The sequence below is a fragment of the Lepus europaeus genome, chromosome 7 (genome assembly GCF_033115175.1).
Source record: "Lepus europaeus isolate LE1 chromosome 7, mLepTim1.pri, whole genome shotgun sequence".
Classification (NCBI taxonomy): domain Eukaryota; kingdom Metazoa; phylum Chordata; class Mammalia; order Lagomorpha; family Leporidae; genus Lepus; species Lepus europaeus.
In genome coordinates, this window is record NC_084833.1 from 75478119 (window position 1) to 75498115 (window position 19997).

The 19997-nt window shown below is 40.1% G+C and overlaps 1 protein-coding gene across 1 annotated transcript in view; it reads left to right on the forward strand.

Moving 5' to 3' along the window:
• HIKESHI (heat shock protein nuclear import factor hikeshi) overlaps positions 1-19997 on the forward strand; it is a 53612-nt gene that overhangs the window by 30236 nt on the left and 3379 nt on the right. Inside the window, exons 3-4 of the mRNA XM_062196839.1 lie at positions 5817-5968; positions 18889-19007. Coding sequence (XP_062052823.1) covers positions 5817-5968; positions 18889-19007 — 271 coding nt within the window. The remainder of the gene's footprint in view (positions 1-5816; positions 5969-18888; positions 19008-19997) is intronic.

A 19997-nucleotide genomic window follows, 5' to 3' on the forward strand; every position in this document is an offset into this window, starting at 1 on the left:
ACCCTTTAGGCCTCTGGGGCTTTCTCAATAAGATAACTATCATGTCTAGTAACACAAGATCATTAGACTTTTTAATTCTCAAACATTTGTATTAATATGTGTGTACATATTGTATGTCCACATGGGGAAATTTTATTAAGAGTTTTATTTTAAATGGCTTATAGATAAGATTGTGCATAAATTTAAGCTGCTAAAATCAAAGATACATTTTAATTTGTGTGACCTGAATCTGTGTATCATATGTTTTAAACTTGTTGGTAGAAAGAAACTAAAAACATTTTATATGGTTGTGCTTAAGTTTACTGGCTAAACAAACTACACCATGTTAGATATTTAAGAGGTGTTTTCAAATACATGATTCTTAAAATTTCTAGAAGGCATTGGACCTTCTGGTAAATGTTTTCTTAAGTTGTTATCTAATGGTTGAAACGGTTTGCTAAGTATTCATGTAATATTGCTGTTGTCAGCAAGCTATCTAGGACTTGCTCCCTCATTTCTCTATTCTAAGCCCAACTTGTTTTTTCATTTCTCTATTCTCTTCAAGGTAGGAAACTAATTCTATTATAAAGGAATCTGTAGGACGCACAATTTAATCTTTAGACCTTATAAAAGAGATGGCTAACATTTTTCTGTAATAGCATAGCCAAAATAAGAACTTAAATAATAATCTCATAGCTAGATTCACTTCGCCATCAGCGAAGTATACAGTAAGTAGAAAAAAACCTCCCTTTCAGACCAAAGGGAAAGAAAGTTTTAAAGTGAGAATATAATTTTTCTCATGGGCATTGTCTACCTTAGAAAAACTACTACAGAACATGCCTGTGACTATAGACTTGTAGTTCAGGCCACTGAAGAATAGAGATGGGACTTGGGCACTCCCTTGACTTGCATCCTCTGGTCTGCTTTAACACAAACCAGGAGGAAAAGAAAGCTAGGCATCAGAAGCAATGGGTGGCAGGCCTATTAATGGCTGATTTGTACAGTGATCTGCCCTCAAGGAGACCCAACAGGCCAGTCCACTGCAGTGGCTTTCAATGTGGTAAGCCTGGGCTTCAGCAGAAGTCAGCTTGTGAAGAGCCCTGGCAGCTCTGCCAAGAGTTGGATCACTGGAAATGGACCTGCCCTGGAGTCGAAGGATGCCCAGGTCAGAGCCACAGATCTTATTGGCTCTAAGCTGAAAAGCCCTTCACTCAGCCCAACTTCCAAAGTGACCACTGCAGCTGAGGGTATGGTCAAGTAGGGTCAGCAACATTGCAGGCAGAACTGTAAATTTCTTGTTAGAGATGCCCCCTGCCTTTACCTGGCCAGCTCTCCTCCCAGGCTAGCCAAGTAATGAAAGTCAACAGAGTGCCTTCCCCTAGGAGGTTCACACCTCCCTTAGGATATACCCCATGTGAAGAGATAGGTAGGTCTGGGCCTCTGAATTTACAAGGCCTAAAGCCCACCAGATTATTATCAAGCCCCTTCTATCAGGTTCTACTTGCCTCTCAATCAGAAAACTTAATTGTAGCTTAGACAGCACCTTTCTTAGCTCCTCTAATAATGACTCTGTCCTTTGTTCTAGACCCTGTCTAGTGTACTTGGGCCTCATTTCTTTGTAATCATAACCTCTACTCTACCACCAATGGCTCTACTCCCAACCTGTGTGTACTGATGGTCCTCTTCCCCACTTAATGCTGTATAATTGTTCAAACCTGGTAAATGGCACTCTTAGGATCATTGGTTACTATCCTCACTCTGTCTTTTATGACCTTGTCTAAATATGATATGAGTCGGTAAACTTGGAAGGCTTCCATAGCCTTGGCAACTCATGACGACAGCCTAGGATGGTTACTGGCGCCATAAACTAGAGTGTCAATTTGTTGGGTCAACAACAGGAGCCACTGTGCACTTGCTCCTCATGTGGGATCTCTGTCCTTAATGTGCTGTACATTGTGATTTAATGCTATAACTAGTACTCAAACAGTATGTTTCACTTTGTGTTTCTATGTGGGTGCAAACTGTTGAAATCTTTATACGAAATTGATCTTCTGTATATAAAGAGAATTGAAAGTGAATCTTGATGCAAATGGAAGGAGAGAGGGAGCGGGAGAGGGGAGGGTTGCGGGTGGGAGGGAAGTTATGGGAGGGGGAAGCCATTGTAATCCATAAGCTGTACACTGGAAATTTATATTCATTAAATAAAAGTTAAAAAAAAAAATCCTCATCAGACACCGAATCTGCCAGTGTCACGATCTTGGACTTCAAAGCCTCCAAACTGAGAAATAAATTTCTAGTGTTAATAAACCACCCATTTTTTGGTATTTTATTACAGCAGCCCAAACAAGTATAAGACATTTAAAAAACCAATGCCTAGAAACTCCCCCAAATTTAATGTAAAAAAACTCATTAATCTGCATATTTAAGAAGCTTGGCATATTCCAAGTAGGATAAACTTCACATCAGGATATAGTCAGATCACTAAAGAGAGAATCTTGAAAGCATCAAGAGAAGTAACACATGGCATAAAAGGGTAATTTTATAGTTATTTTGTCCTCAGAGATTATAGAGCCTAGAAATCTAAGTATATTCAAAGTTCTGAAAGAAAAAAAAACTCTGAACCAAGACTTCCATATCCAATAAAACTATTTTTCAGAAATTAAAACACTCCCAGATAGACAAAAACTGGCAGATCTGCCCTATAGGAAATGCTAAAGGGAGTCCTTCAGATTGAAATGAGAGAATAAAAGAGTAATAAAAGAGTAATTAAAATCATATGAAGAAATAATACCACAGTGATAAATATATTAGTAAATATAAATGTTAATATTTTAATATATGTTTTGTTTGTAACTTCTTTTATTCCGTCCTAAAAGACAGTTTCATAAGACATTTTAAATCTATATGGGTGGGTACGGTGTGTAAAGATGAAATTTGTGACTAACGGGGAGAAGTTACGTAAGAACAGAGTTTTTGTATACCATTGAAATTAGATATTGATTCAAACTGGACTTGTATAAGTTGTTAAATGTTATTCTCATTGCAATACTAGCAAAATAATAAATAATGAGGGGCCAGCGCTGTGGCATAGTGGGTAAAGCCCCCACCTGCAGTGCTGGCATCCCATATGGGTGCTGGTTTGAGTCCTGGCTGCTCTGCTTTGGATCCAGCTCTCTGCTATGGCCTGGGAAAGCAATGGAAGATGGCCCAAGTCCTTGGGCTCCTGCACTCACATGGGAAACTCGGAAGAAACTCCTGGCTTTGGATCGGTGCAGCTCTGACCGTTGTGGCCAATTGGGGAGTGAACCAGCAAATGGAAGACCTCCTCTCTCTCTCTCCCCTCTCCCCTCTCCCCTCTCCCCTCTCCCCTCCTCTCTCTCTGTAAATCTGACTTTCAAATAAATAAATAAATCTTTAAATAAATAAATAATGAAAAGAAATGACAAGGCATTTAAATGGTTCACTAGCAAATGTCTGTTTAACAGAAAAATTAGACTCTATTTACAGTGCATTGATTGATAGGATATATTAAAATTATGATCCAACTATATGCTCTTACAAGATTCACAAATATGTATTTATATGTATGTGTATATATATATATATATTTTGTGTATGAAAATAATCAAAAGAGAACTGGAGTGGCTAATCTTAGCAGTGGCTATATTAAAACCAACCAAAATAGACTCAAGGCAAAAATTAAGAGTCCAAGATGGGCATTATATAATGATCAAAAGATCAGTCTGTCAAGAAAGATAACTTACACACATTTTTGTGCCTAACAGCAGAACCTTAAAATATGTGATACATGAACTGACAGAATTGTTGGGGAAAAATGCAGAGTTTCAGTTCTCTATTTTCAATAAGTGGAAAGACTGACTAGATACAATATCATCAAGGAAATAGCAGGTTTGAACAGTACTTAAGCAACTAGATCTAGCAGATGTATATAGAACATTTCACTCAGTCGTTATAGAATACATATTGTTCTCAAATAATTGTGGAATGTTTTCCTAAAGAGACTGTATATAAATGAGTGTCTATATTTAAAATGATCGAAATCCTACAAAATATGATTAAATTAGTATCAGAAGGAAAGTGGAAAAATTCACAAATATGAGCATGTGGAGATTAAAATAATTTAAAAATATTGAAAGCTAAATTGTTTAATAAGGGATATGTATGTGTATGAGTTTGTTTAAAAAAGTTTTTTTAGATTCATTTACTTATATGAAAGAGTGTCAGATAGAAAGGGAGAGAGACCTTCCTTTTGCTGTTTCACTCCACAAATGGCTGCTATAGCCAGGGCTGAGCCAGGAACTCCAACCTGCTTTCCCACGTGGGTGGCAGAGGCCCCAGCACTTGGGCTGTCATCCGCTGCTAACTTCTAAGATGCATTAATCTGAAGCTGGATAGGAAGTAGGGCCACCAGACCCACAGTGTTGTCCCTATCTGTGTATTTTTTAAAGATTTATTTATTTATTTGAAAGAGTTACACTGGTTCACTCCCTAGTTGGCTACGATGGCTGGAGCCACGCCAGTCCGAAGCCAGAAGCCAGGAGCTTCTTCCAGGTCTCCCATGCCAATGCAGGGGCCCAAGGACTTGGGCCATCTTCTACTGCTTTCCCAGGCCATAGCAGAGAGCTGGATTGGAAGTGGAGCAGCTGGGACTTGAACCAGCACCCATATGGGATGCTGGCACTGCAGGTGACGGCTTTACCCGTTATGCCACACTGCTGGCCCCTATATGTATATTTTTAAGACATAGCAAAAACATTTGTTAATATACTTCAAAATTTTGAAAATGTTTTGATACTTGCAGTGAATGTTGTTAGTAGGAATCTGTATTGTCCCAGAGTTTTGTTTATTGGTATTTGATTAAATATTTTATTATCAGAACAGATAACACAAAAATCTATTCATCATAATTTTTTTCCATCATCAGTCTTATTATGTCTCTGTGGATTAGTAAAACTGACCTGTATTTGCCATGTATAATTTCCCATGTATAATTTAGTGGTAGCCTAGGTCTATGCTTAGTATACTTTTGTATAAAAGGTAAAAGTTATTATATTTTTTCATGAATAAGCTGTGAACTTTTAAAATTTTTATTATTTTTTAATTTGAAAGGTAGAGAAAGAGCTCCTCTGTCAACTAGTCTACTCCGCAAAGGCTTGCAAAGGGAGATCTGTGGGCTGAAGCTGAAAGCCAGGAACACAGTCCAGGTCTTCCAAGTGGGTGGCAGGAACACAATTAGTTGAGCCATTACTACTACCTCCCAAGGTCTGAATTAACAGGAAGTTGAAGTTAAGAGCTAGAAGTGGGTATTGAGCCTATACGTTCTGATATTGGGCATATGCATATTAACCACTAGGCTATACCCATCTCCAATCTCGGATTTCTTTGTTGCCTGTTTGATAATGGATTATCAGGTGTCGAAAGATCATTGACATTAGTAAAATATGCCATATTACTTATGGTAATGATGGGAATTTAATGATTTTTCTTTAGTAATCAGAATGTTAAAGCTAATTTTGAAGATCATAAAGTATCCTTCAGAGTTAGCTGTAGAGTCTTACGTAATTCTCATTCTGTTGCTGACTGTAGCTAGCTGTAGGTCATTTTTAATAAATTTTAAGAAAGTAATAGCTGTTTTTCTGATAGGAAACCTAGTTCTTTTTTTAGCATGCTAAGAACTTTTGCATTTATCTGAAAAGTTGCACATACTAAAACTTCTTAGTGTATGTATGAGTGTGTAGATCAGAAATTCTTCACATATTCAGAAAGGAATTTATAAGAATGCAAGTTAAAATATGACATGGACTAATTTCTTTCAGGAGAAGGAAGCCAGCACCCCTTTGGAACCATGAATATTGTCCGGACTCCATCTGTTGCTCAGATTGGAATTTCAGTGGAACTGTTGGACAGTTTGGCTCAGCAGACTCCTGTAGGCAATGCTGCTGTATCCTCAGTTGACTCATTCACTCAGGTAATATAACACACATTTCATTTTTGTCTCCTCTCATCCCACTGAATGAAAGTATAATTGACAAAATTGTATATATTGGGGTGAGCACCGTTTGGTATAGTGGTAAGATGCCCCCTGAGATCCCTGCATCCCATGTCAGAGTGCCTTGTTTTGAGTCCCAGCTCCACTCTGAATTTCAGCTTCCTGCTGATGTCCACCCTGGGAGACAGTAGTAGCTCAGATGATTGGGTCCCTCCTTCCCATCTGCGAGATGATTAGGTTCCTGACTACCAGCTTGGTCTGGCCAGTCCCAGCTGTGCTAGGCATTTGGGGACTGAGCCAGTGGATAAAGATTTCTCTCTATTCCTGTCTCTCTGAAATGAATAAATTTTAAGAATTGTATGCTTTGTGGTATACAAAAATACTATTTTGATATATGTTGACATTGTGGTACAAGTATATTGTACTAATATCTATCACCTCACCATATTTTTTTTTTTGTGGTGAAAACATTTTATACTTAATCTCTTAGTAGATTTTAAATGTACAACAAATTACTTATTAACTGTAGTCGCTGTACTGTACAATAGATCTCCAAAATTTTACTCATTTCTTCTAATTGAAACCTTGTATCCTTTGACTAACATCTATCCATTTCCCTCCTTTCTACTCCCTAATCCCGGGCAACTACCATTCTGTTCTCTGCTTCTGTGAGTGCCACTTTTTTTTTCCTAAAGATTTATTTATTTAGTTTTTTTTTTTTTTTTTTTGGATAGGCAGAGTGGACAGAGAGAGAGATAGAAAAGTCTTCCTTTTCCGTTGGTTCACCCCTCAATGGCCTCTGCGGCTGGCGAACCACACTGATCTGAAGCCCTGGAACCAGGTGCTTCTCCTGGTCTCCCATGCGGGTGCAGGACCCAAGCACTTGGGCCATCCTCCACTGCATTCCCGGGCCACAGCACAGAGCTGTACTGGAAGAGGAGCAACCAGGACAGAATCCGGTGCCCTGACCGGGACTAGAACCTGGTGTGCCAGCACCGCAGGTGGAAGATTAGCCTATTGAGCCGCGGTGCCAGCCTTAGTTATTTTTTATTTGAAAGGCAGAGTTACAGAGAGAGGAGGAGAGGCACACACACCGAGACAGACCTTCCATCTGCCTGGTTCACTCCCCAAATGGCTGCAACAGCTGGGGCTGGGCCATGCCGAAACCAGAGGCCAGCCTTTCTTCCCCTGCATGTAGGTACAGGGCCCCAAGCACTTGCATCATCTGCTGCTGCTTTACCCAGGCACATTACCAGGGCGCTGGATCAGAAGTGGAGCAAGCTGGTCTCAAACCATTACCCATATGGGATACTGGCATTGCGGGTGGAAGCTTAACCTGCTACACCACACTGCCAGCTCTGAGTTCCACTTCTTTTTATTGCACATGTAAATGAGGTCATTCAGTATTTTTCTTTGCTTAGTTTATTTCACTTAGCATAATTGAGAGGGAAATTTTTGATGATGCAGGAGAGTAAGGAGAATTGCCAAAGCAGCATATTTGAGTAGAGATCAGGAGCACATATGGAGAGGTTCACTTTAGATGGGATGATGGTATGTTGATACAGGTACAGGAGGTTGGTAGATGGGGTGATGAGAAATCTGTGTAGGTCCTCTCCTGATTCCTTCTCTTTGCTCAGTGAAATAGGATGGAAGGTCATTGATTAAGATGGAAGGGGAATGAGGTATTTTAAATCTAAAGAAAAAGCACTGTAAGTCCTCAAGGAGAGGAAGAGGGTTAATGGTCTAGGGAAGCATATGAGAATGCTGAATAGTACCAGAAGCATGCTTTTGAAAGTTGTGGTCATGAATTTACAGGCGAATTTGTCACATGATCTCTCGAGAATGGATTAAGAAGACAGAGTCAGATCTCGCAGATGTTTTTCTAATAATTTTTAAAATAAACTGCACTGAAAAAAAAAACCTATAAAACAATACTCCATAGAGACAGAATTTTGTGGAAAGTATACCCCAGTGTTAAATTATCCCTGGAAAAGGGGGAGAAGCTTTTTAGTCTGTGTGTGTATGTGTTTATATACATTTTATATATATGTGTGTGTGTGTGTGTATTAGGACTTGAACTTTTTGGTAAAGCATTTTTTAAAATCAATAGATCTTTCATTGCATTAGTAAAATACCACAGATTATAATCTAGGCTCTTGTTTTTGTAGCCAGACAACTTATTCATCAGCCTTCTGAACTGTTCTTTGTTCAGAGACAAAGATACCATCCAAAAGTTTTCTGTTACCTTTTTTTAAACTCTTATTGCCTGATACCATCCAAAAAGTTTTCTTATATTTGAATTTGAAACAAGTTCACTGTCATTTCCTTCGAAGACTAAGTCGTGTTTGTGGGCTTGAGATTTGTTTTTTTTTGACAGGCAGAGTTAGAGAGACAGAGAGAAAGGTCTTCCTTCCATTGGTTCAACCCCAAATGGCTGCTACGGTCAGTGCGCTGCGCTGATCCGAAGCCAGGAGCCAGGTGCTTCCTCCTGGTCTCCCATGTGGGTGCAGGGAACCAAGCACTTGGGCCATCCTCCGCTGCCTTCCCAGGCCACAGCAGAGAGCTGGACTGGAAGAGGAGCATCCGGGACTAGAACCCAGCGCCCCATCCAGGACTAGAACCCAGGGTACCGGCACCACAGGTGGAGAATTAGCTTCGTGAGCCGTGGTGCTGGCTGGGCTTGAGATTCTAAACAAGCAATACCTGGTTTCATGCAAATCCTTCGGACATAACTTTTCACCCTAGAAATTTCAGATTTCAACAAGAGACCCATTTCCTGAAGAGCAACGTTGATGGGGAAGTGAACATATACAGACTTCATCTTGTAACAGAAGCCTAGTGTAACCGCCTTCATCATAGTCTGTACATCATTACAGATAGTGCAAATTGTTGCCAATTCCTTTCTATTCCCCACCATTTGTGAACTTGGAATGATGACTTTTTTTTCCCCCGGGGAGGCTGAATTCTACATTGATGTGATTGAAGTTCCCCCAGAAAGTTCCTCTGAGACCCTTTACAATAACTGTGCTGCTTGGCCGGCGCCACAGCTCACTAGGCTAATCCTCCACCTGCGGCACCAACACCCTGCGTTCTTGCCCTGGTTGGGGCACCAGTTCTGTCCCAGTTGCTCTTCTTCCAGTCCAGCTCTCTGCTGTGGCCTGGGAAGGCAGTGGAGGATGGCCCAAGTCCTTGGGCCCTGCACCCACATGGGAGATCAGGAGGAAGCTCCTGGCTTCGGATTGGCGCAGTGCGCCAGCCATAGTGACCATTTGCGGGGTGAACCAACGGAAGGAAGACCTTTCTTTCTCTCTCTCTCTCCTCTCACTTCTAACTCTGCCTGTCAAATAAAGAAATAAATAAATAAAACTGTGCTGCTCCCATTCTGGAATATGGACAGTGTGATTGCTAAGAATAGCTTTCATTCTCTTTGTAGATGCAGCAAGGCTAAAGTATATGTGTTTTTATTAGATGCTTTATTATGAAATATATTTTTCCCCAGACACCTTTTATTTAAGGAATACAAATTCATGCATTTCGTAAGTACAACTTCAGGGACATAGTGATTCTTTTCACCACTCCCACCCTACTACCCCTTTTCCTACTCACTCTCCTATTCCCATTCTTATTTTTTACTAAGATCTATTTTCAACTAACTTTATACACATCTGATTAACTCAATACCAAGAGTTCAACAAATAGTATGAAAAAAACAAAAAAAACCTTGTTCCTCAACAGTCAAGACAAAGGCTGTTCAAAGTCATTGCATCTCAAAGTGTCAATTTCACTTCTATAGATCAGGAACTTTAGGAACTCTATTAGTTACCAAAGATCAGGGAGAACATACAGTATTTGTCTTTTTGGGACTGGCTTACTTCACTAAGTATAATGGTTTCCAGTTGTGACCATCTTGTTATAAAAGACAGGATTTTTTTTTTTTTTTAAACTACTGGTTAGTATTCCATGGTGTGCATAATCTCATAATTTCTTTAGTTTTCAATTAGTGGACATTAACGGACATTAATCAGCTGCAATAAGCATGGGGGTACAGATAACTCTTTGATATGTTGATATCATTTCCCTTGGGTGAATTCCCAGGATTGGGATGGCTGGGTCATATGGTAGGTCTGTATTCAGATTTTTGAGGTATATCCATACTGTCTTTCACAGTGGTTATACTAGTTACATTCTCACCAACAGAGGATTAGGGCACCATTTTCCCCACACTCTTGCCAGCATTTGTTTGCGGATTTCTATATGAAACCTCATTGTGGTTTTGATTTGCATTTCCCTGGTGGCTAGTGATCTGGAGCCTTTTTTTATGTGTATATTGGCCACTTGGATTTCCTCTTTTGAAAAATGCCTTTAAACGTTTAAGTCCTTTGCCCATTTCTTAACTGGATTGTTTTTTTTGTTGTTGAGTTTCTTGATCTCTTTTTATATTTTGGTTATTAATCCTTTATCAATTGCATTTCTTGCAAATCACATCTCCCACACTGCCTCTTCACCTTGCTTGCTTTTGCAGTGAGAAGCTTTTCAATTTGATGTAATCCCATTTGTCAATTTTGGCTTTGATTGACTGTGCCTCTGGGGTTTTTCACAAGAACTGTTTGCCTATGACAGTGTCTTGCAGGGCTTCCCCAAGTTCTCTAATAATTTGATAGTATCAGTCATATATGTAGGTGTTTAATCCATTTTGAGTGGATTTTTGTGTCAGATGTAAGGTAGGAGTCTTCTATTTCTGTATGTGGAGATCCAGCTTTCTCAGCACCATTACGTTGAAGAGACTGTCCTTGCTCCAAGGATTTATTTTAGCTCCTTTGTCAAAGATAAATTGGTTGTAGATTAATGGGTTGATTTCTGGCGTTTATTTGGTTCCATTGGTCTATCCATCTATTTTACCAGGCTGTTTTGATTATTGCTGCCCTTCAGTATGAAATCTGGTATTGTGATGCCTCTGGCATTGTTTTTGTTATATGATATTGCTTTAGCTGTGTGGTGTCTCCTATGTTTCCATATGAATTTCAGCATCATTTTTTTCTATATCTAAGGAGAATGCCCTTGGTATTTTGATTGATATTTCATTGAATCTGTAAATTGCTTTCAGTAGTATGGGCATTTTGATGTTATTGATTGTTCTAGTAAATGAACATGGAAGATTTTTCCATTTTTTTGTATCTCTTCTATTTCTTTAATGTTTTGTAATTCTCATCGTAGATATCTTTGGCATTCTTAGTTAAATTTATTCCAGAGTATTTTTTTTGTAGCTATTGTGAATGGGATTGATCTTAGAAGTTCTTTCTCAGCCGTGGCATTGTCTGCATATGCAAAGGCTATTGATTTTTGTGTGTTGATTTTATATCCTGCTACTTTACCAAACTCTTCTATGAGTTCTAATAGTCTCTTAGTGGAATCTTTTGGATCACCTACATATAGAATCATGTCATATGCAAATAGACATAGTTTGACTTCCTCCTTCCCAATTTGTATCCCTTTGATTTCTTTTTCTTGCCTAATTGCTCTGGCTAAACTTCTAGGACTGTATTGAATAGCAGTGATGAGAGTGGGCATCCTTGTCTGGATCTGGATCTCCATGGGAATACTCCAACTTTCCCTCATACAATAGGATGCTGGCTATGGGTTTGTCATAAATTGCCTGGATTTGTTGAGGAATGTTCCTTCTATTCCCAATTTACTTAAAGTTTTCATCATGAAAGGGTGTTGTATTTTATCAAATGCTTTTCTTTGCATCTATTGAGATAACCATATGCTTTTTGTTCTTCAATTTTGTTAATGCAGTGTATCTCATTGATTTGCAAATGTTTAATTCTACCCACATACCAGGGATAAATTTCACTTGGTTCGGGTGAATGATCTTTCTGATGTGTTGCTAGGTTCCTTTGGCTAGTATTTTGTTGAGGCTTTCTACATCTGTGTTCATCAGAGATAATGATCTGTAGTTCTCTTTCTGTTTTATCTTTTTCAGGTTTAGGATTCAAGGTGATGCTGGCTTCATAAAAGGAGTTTGGGAGGATTCCCTCCCTTTCAGTTGTTGTATTTTCCTCTTCATTTGTTTTCAGAAATGTTTTGATTTCTTTAGTGATCCCCTGTCCATTCAGGAGTATGTTGTTCAGTCTCCATGTATTTGCATATGTTATAGAGATTCTTGAGTTGTTGATTTCCAGCTTCATTCCATTGTGGTCAGAGAAGATGCATGGTATGATTTTTTTTTTTTTTTTTAATTTGCTGAGACTTCCTTGAGACTAGTGATGAACATGTTTCTGTGTTTCTGTGAGTAGTACCCCCTTAAGCATCTTTTGTAAGGCTGAATGACAAATTATTTCAATTTCTGTTTGTTATGGAAGGTCTTTTTTTTCACCTTTGTTCCTAAATGAGAGCTTTGCAGGGAATAATTATCTGGATTGACAGTCTTTTTGTCTTTAGAGTTGGAATATATCTTGCCATTCTCTTAGCCTGTAGGGTTTCTGATAAGAAGTCAGCCGTGAGTCTAATTGGAGATCCTCTGAAAGTAATCTGGCATTTCTCTCATGCATACTTTAGAATCTCTTCTTTAAGTTTTACTGTGTAGGGTTTGATTACAATGTGTCATGGTGAAGATCTTTTCTGGTTATGTCTATTAGGAGTTCTGTGTGCTTCCTGTACTTGGATGTTGCTTTCTTTCTTCAAATTAGGGAAGTTTTATGTAATTATTTCACTAAAAAGGCTTTCTAATCCATTTTCTCTTTCCACACCTTCAGGAACTCCTAAGACCTATATGTTGGGTTGTTTGATAGTACCCCATAAATTTCCAACACTGTTTTTTTAGTTTCTAATTTCTTTTTTTTTTTTTTTTTTTTTGGTCTGACTGTAAGGTTTCCAGAGATTTATCTTCTAAATTGGATATTCTTTGTTCTGTTTCATTGAGTCTGTTGTTAAAGCTTTCCACTACATTTTTTTATTTAATTCTTCATTTCCAATATTTCATTTTGATTTCTCTTTAAAGTCTCAATTTCATGGGAAAAATTTTCATTCATGTCATGTATGGATTTTTTTGGTTTGTGGATTTGCTTCTGATTACTTCTGAGTAATCCTATGATCCATGTTTTGAATTCCGTATATGGCATTTCTTCAATTTCTCTATCTTCACATTATGGTGTTGAAGTGTTGTTGTGTTCTTTTGAGGGCATCATGTTGTCTTTCTTATTCTTATTTCTTTAATTGCTGTATTTATTATTAGGCATTTGTTTTTTTCTTCCCCAGTGAAGGCTTTTATCTTTGGACTATGCCTCTGTGGCTTAGTGGAATGTCTACTTTTTTCAGTGAATCCCTAGAGGTTTATGTGGAGTGTGGTCAGGCAGCTCTGTTTAGTGCTCCAGTTTGAGGGGAATGTCCAAGGTGACACCCAGTTGAGGGTGGTCATTTTTTTTTTTGGTCAGAGGAAAGGTTTATTCAGCTCTGTTTGCATAGTCTCACATTCACTTCCTCTCTTCAAAGGAGATTAATGCCTTTGCGCTGGCCTCAGTGGGTACAGTGTTCATCCGTGCTTCCATAAGAACCACACAATGGATCCGTGCAGTCCTCCGTGTGATCATGGATCCCACAGTAATGGCCCTCACCAGGGAATCAGGGAGGCCCAGTTGTGTGGAGCCACCCACAATGACTGCCCAAAGACCCAGCCACACCCTGTGCCCTCCCACATAGCCACAGTGTTTTCATAGTCCCAACACACAAGGCTCTCACATTCATGAGCACCCAGCACCCTGTCAGTTCTCCCAGCCAGACTCAGGCGTCTCCTCTTGACTAGTTGCTGCGTGCATGGACATAGCTGGCACAGCTGTTAGGTATGTCTAAATTGGCACTCACCCTCTCTTGGCTAGTTACAGAATGTCAGTGCCAGGTGTTCAGGGAGAGAGAAACATGCCTCATTTTTTTCCCTTTAGCTTGAGCTCCAAGCCGGACTCACACCAGGCTCTTCCCGCAGCTTTTTGACCAGTGGCTTGGGCTGCTGCAGTCTGGTCTCACCTCACTCTCCAAAGCTGATGCTGAGGCTCTCAGCTGCTGGGGTCCTGAGTTGTGCCCATCCACACTGTCCATGTAGGTCCGTGGTGTCCCTCTACTTTGTGTGGCATTTCTTCCCTGAGATTGCTCTCTCCACTTTTTAAAAATTTTTATTTATTATTTTTTGACAGGCAGAGTGGACAGTGAGAGAGAGAGACAGAGAGAAAGGGCTTCCTTTGCCGTTGGTTCACCCCCTAATGGCCGCTGAGGCCGACACACAGTGGCCGGCGCACAGCGCTGATCCGATGGCAGGAGCCAGGTGCTTCTCCTGGTCTCCCATGTGGGTGCAGAGCCCAAGGACTTGGGCCATCCTCCACTGCCTTCCTGGGCCACAGCAGAGAGCTGGACTGGAAGAGGAGCAACCAGGACAGAATCTGGCACCCCAACCGAAACCAGAACCCGGGGTGCCGGCACCGCAGGCGGAAGACTAGCCTATTGAGCCGTGGCGCCGGCCATACTTTTTTTTTTTTTTAATTATCTTCTCCTAGACTAGAATAATAAGCTCCCTCCCTATTCTGCCATCTTGTAATACTGAAATATGTAAGAGTTGTATTGATTTACTTGAAAGGCAGAGAGTGGGAGCAAGGGGGAAGGACAGAGTGAGAGCTCTTCTATTTGCCTGTTTAGTCTCTAAATGGCTGCACAGCTGGGGCTGGGACAAATCAAAACCCAGGGACCAGGAACTCCATCCTTATCTCCCACATAGGTGGCAAGGGCCCAAGTAATTAAACCATCTTCTGCCGCCTTCCTAGGCACAGCACTGGGCTGGATTGGAAGTAGATTATGGCCAGGACTTGAACTGGTGCTCTGATTTGGGATGCTGGTGTCACAAGCAGTGGCTTAACCCACTTTACAACAATGCTGGCCCCATTTGAAATATTTTAAATAAAAAGAAAATACAGAGAACTATTTGTATACTACACAAATATTTTTGTATGCTTGTGATGGCATGTTTGAAGCACAAGTAGATACAAATAGGTAGACAAAGTAATACTAGGTGTCACTATACAGAGCTCTCTTATAGTGGGGTATATACACTAAGACTTTCTAGTGTCTTCCACCTTGATTTTTTTTTTTAATATTATGTTTATTGTTGAATAAAGATCTGTTCTTTTTTTTAAAGATGTATTGATTTAATTGAAAGAGTTACACAAAAGGCCTCCATAGCCTTGGCAACTCATGACAAGAGCCTAGGGTGATTACTGAAGCCATAAACAAGAGTGTCAATTTGTTAAGTCAACAACAGGAGTCACTGTGCACTTACTCCTCATGTAGGATCTCTGTCCTAAATGTACTGTACATTGTGATTTAATGCTATAAATAGTACTCAAACAGTATTTTTCACTTTGTGTTGCTATGTGGGTGCAAACTGTTGAAAGCTTTACTTATTATATGCTAAATTGATCTGTATATAAAGAGAATTGAAAATGAATCTTGATGTGAATGGAAGGGGAGAGGTAGCGGGAGAGGGGAGGTTTGCGGGTGGGAGGGAAGTTATGGGGGGGAAAAGCCATTGTAATCCATAAGCTGTACTTTGGAAATTTATATTCATTAAATAAAAGTAAAAAAAAAAAAAAGAGTTACAAAGAGAGAGAGAGAGAGATCGGTCTTCCATCCACTGGTTCACTCCCGAATTGGCCACAATGGCTGGAGTTGTGCCCATCTGAAGCCAGGACCCAGGAGCTTTTTCTGGGTCTCCCGTGTGAGTGCACAGGCTCAAGGACTTGGGCCATCTTCTACTGCTATCCCAGGCCATAGCAGAGAGCTGGATTGGAAGTGGAGCAGCTGGGACTCAAACTGGCACCCATATGGGATGCCAGCACTGCAAGCAGTGGCTTTACCTGTTAGGCCACAGCACCAACTCCCTTCCACCTTGATTTAACTATTATATCGTGTTTGCTACCAATTTTTTTTCAAAAAGAAATAAAGCATTATGGCCCATCAGTGCCACTTCTATCCTTTATTTTCTGGGCCACTCTTTTTTTTTTTTTCTAACAGGCAGAGTGGACAGTGAGAGAGAGAGAGACCGAGAGAAAGGTCTTCTTTTACCGTTGGTTCACCTTCCAATGGCCGCTGCGGCCAGCACACCGTGCTGATCTGAAGGCAGGAGCCAGGTGCTTCTCCTGGTCTCCCATGGGGTGCAGGGCCCAAGGACTTGGGCCATCCTCCACTGCACTCCCGGGCCACAGCAGAGAGCTGGCCTGGAAGAGGGGCTACAGGGACAGAATCCGGCTCCCCGACTGGGACTAGAACCTGGTGTGCTGGCGCCGCCAGGCGGAGAATTATCCTTGTTGAGCCACGGCGCCGGCTGGGCCACTCTTTTTCTAACTTTATGTTTCTTTCCTGTCCATATTTTATCATTCAAATGAAAAGCATTCCTATGTTTCCAGAAGATATGTGTAGTACTAGTTGTGTGAGTGTGTTTGTGTCTTTTTATGTTGTTTCTAACTTAATAATTTTTTGCCAAATTGATGAGTGAAAGCTAGTATATCATATTTAGTTGTATTTCTTGACTGCAGGTGATAATGACCATCTTTTCCCAGGCTGTTGATAGGGAGCTGAATTGGAAGCAGAGCAGCCAGGACTCAAACTGGCACCCATATGGGATGCCAGCATTGCAGGCAGCAGATTAACTCACTGTGCCACAACACTGGCCCCAAAGATGTTCCTCTATAGTTCATAAAGCCATAGGTTTTATTTTTTAATTATGTTTGTGTGTAGTTGGGAAGGACCTTAAATGAGTTTTTCTCCTTATGGAAAGCTGTTTGTCCTAGTCCCGTTAATTAGGTTGTTAGCCCCATTTTCTTTTCTTGATTAATGGCATCTTTGTTATGTATCATCATGTTGTCACATCTCGTTATGTTTGTTTCTGGCTGTCTCTTTTACTTCTGTAAGTTTATTTGTGTTCCCTTTGCCAGTAAGTTATAGTATACATTAAGCCAGTTTCTTCCTCCTACTCTTCAAAATAGGTGTAGGTATTCATCCTAAGAATTTCATCAGTTTGCCAGTTCCCATGAGAAAACTTGATGGAATTTCATTTTCTGTTACCTTACTGAATATGAAACATGATTTCAAATCTTTAGATTTGGAATTCTGTTGTAAATAGATTTAATTTGGAGAGAATGTGCTACCTTTACACATAGTCTTTCTATCTGTGACTTAGTCTTTCCATTGAACATGGCATACTGGTTGTTTCCTTTCTCTCAGTACAGTCTTTTTTTGTTTTGTTTTGTTGTGTTTTGACAGACAGAATGGATAGTGAGAGAGAGAGAGACAGAGAGAAAGGTCTTCCTTTTTGCCATTGGTTCACCCTCCAATGGCCGCTGCGGACGGCGCATCTCACTGATCCGAAGCCAGGAGCCAGGCGCTTATCCTGGTCTCCCATGCGGGTGCAGAGCCCAAGGACTTGGGCCATCCTCCACTGCCTTCCCGGGCCATAGCAGAGAGCTGGCCTGGAAGAGGGGCAACCGGGATAGAATCCGGCGCCCCAACCAGGACTAGAACCCGGTGTGCTGGCGCCACAAGGTGGAGGATTAGCCTGTTAAGCCATGGCGCCGGCCTCTCAGTACAGTCTTAAAATATTTTTTTGTTGTTGTTGCCAGGCAGAGTTAGGCAGTGAGAGAGAGACAGAGACAGAGAGAGTGAGAGAGAGAGAGAGAGACAGAGAGTTATTGACAGTGAGAGAGAGAGAGAGAAAGGTCCTCCTTCCATTGGTTCACTCCCCTAATGGCCGCTATGGCCAGCGCTGCACCAATCTGAAGCCAGGAGCCGGGTACTTCCTCCCGGTCTCCCATGAGTGTGCAGGGACCCAAGCACTAGCACTTGGGCCATCCTCCGCTGCCCTCCCAGGCCACAGCAGAGAGCTGGACTGGAAGTTTTATCAGCATGCTTTAGCATTTTTCACTGTTATTGGAAAAACTTTATATTCTGAATTGAATCTTTTTAAAGTTAGATGAGGATACTTCAAAAAATTCTGGAAAAATTGAAAGAAAAGATAAGTTTATTTGGTTCAAGTAACATTGTATTTAAAAATTATTGTTACTGGAAGACAAGGTGCGGTTGATTTTTTTTCTTGATAATGATTTTTTAACTAGTGATCTTATTGAATTCTGATACAAATTCAAGTTCCTTAATGCCAACAGAGTCTCTTGGTTTAATACTGCCTTCATATAATTAAACAAATAAAAAACTAATAAGACAATTCCTCTCATGTATAGAAGAGACAGAGAAGCCTTCATGTCTGGTTTTGTATTTTTGAGAAAGTGATGCGGGAAGATTATTTTTTAGTGAGTAGAATTAGTAGTTATTTACTTTTATGTTTAGTGCTTAAACCCATTGGTTCTCATGAATACAAATCAGTTTACTTGTAATTTCTACCAAGGAGATTTGGATAATATTAATTGTTTTGGATCATTTAGAATTAACGAGAAGAAACAAATTAGGAAATGGAGTAGTGCTCTTTCTCCTCTTCACGAGAGTGGGAAGTAACCATTTTTTTAAAATTAGATTTAAGCCCTTATCTTTCTATCAAGAAAAATGACTTCTGGTTACTTTTTATATGAGAATATAGGTTGATTTGAGATGAAAGGTGCTTGAGGAAGGGGACATAGTGACTACAGACATGGAGATGAAAGAAAGTAAGGAAGAAAATATCTTTTTTTTTTTTTAAAAAAGTACCATATAACCACTAAGTCACTGTATGGGCACACTCAATTTTTATCATTATCCTGCCTCAGAACTTACTCTTCAAAACCAGGTTAGTACAAGAACATTTTTAATTAAAAATATTGAGGCCTAAGTGGAGTCTTTAGTATTTGCTAATCTACTAATTGTTAACTTTACAGTTCACACAAAAAATGTTGGACAACTTCTACAATTTTGCTTCATCATTTGCTGTCTCTCAGGCCCAGATGACACCAAGTCCATCTGAAATGTTCATTCCAGCAAATGTGGTTCTGAAATGGTATGAAGCTTTTTCTATTTCTGATTTCTTTTTAAAATATTTAATTAATTTATTTATTTGAGAGGTAGAGTTACAGACAGTGAGAGGGAGACAGAAAGAGAGGTGTTCTTTCCATTGGTTCACTCCCTAGATGGCTGCAATGGCTGGAGCTGCGCCGATCCGAAGCCAGGAACCAGGTGCTTCTTCTCGGTCTCCCATGCGGGTGCAGGGCCCAAACAGGGGCCCAAAGACTTGGGCCATCTTCTACTGCTTTCCCAGGCCACAATAGAGAGCTGGATTGGAAGAGGAGCAGCCGGGACTAGAACCGGAGTCCATATGGGATGCCAGCAGGCAGAGGATTAACCCACTGCGCCACAGTGCCGGCGGCCCTATTTCTAAAGCTTTTAGTAACTGTGTGTATGTATATATATTGACATTTAAACATATTCTTTTGTTGTAGACATCAGATTTCATTAATGTTTTTATGCCTTTAAATATGTCTTACAAAATACAGATCAGAAATGGTCCTTACCCTATGTATTCTGTTATACAGTAGCTACTGTGAACTCATAAAGATAGGAAAATATAATTACCTTTGTTTTAGGGACCACTATTAAAGACCATAAGTTTTTTTTTTTTTTTAATGTTTTGAATTAGAAGTTCTATATATGGGAATTAAAATATCAGACAAAGCTTTTTTTTTTCTATAGGAAATCAGTCTTGATTTAAAGTAAACATGTGTAGGGTATCAAGATGGTTTACACTGCATCCTGAATGTGATCAGTTAATGTGTCTGTTTTCCCTACCTGCCATGTCTTTGTTTTATGGATATTTCTTTTCACTTTGGATATCCCAGTAGCGGGGTAGAGGGGGTTCCTTAGGAAGATGTTTGAGACGTGGTACCTTGGTGTAGCAAGGGAGAGCACTGGATATACTAGGTTTGAGTTTTGTCACAGTGCAACTATGTGACTCTGTAAATTACTCTCACATGCTTATCTGAAACGAGAGAGT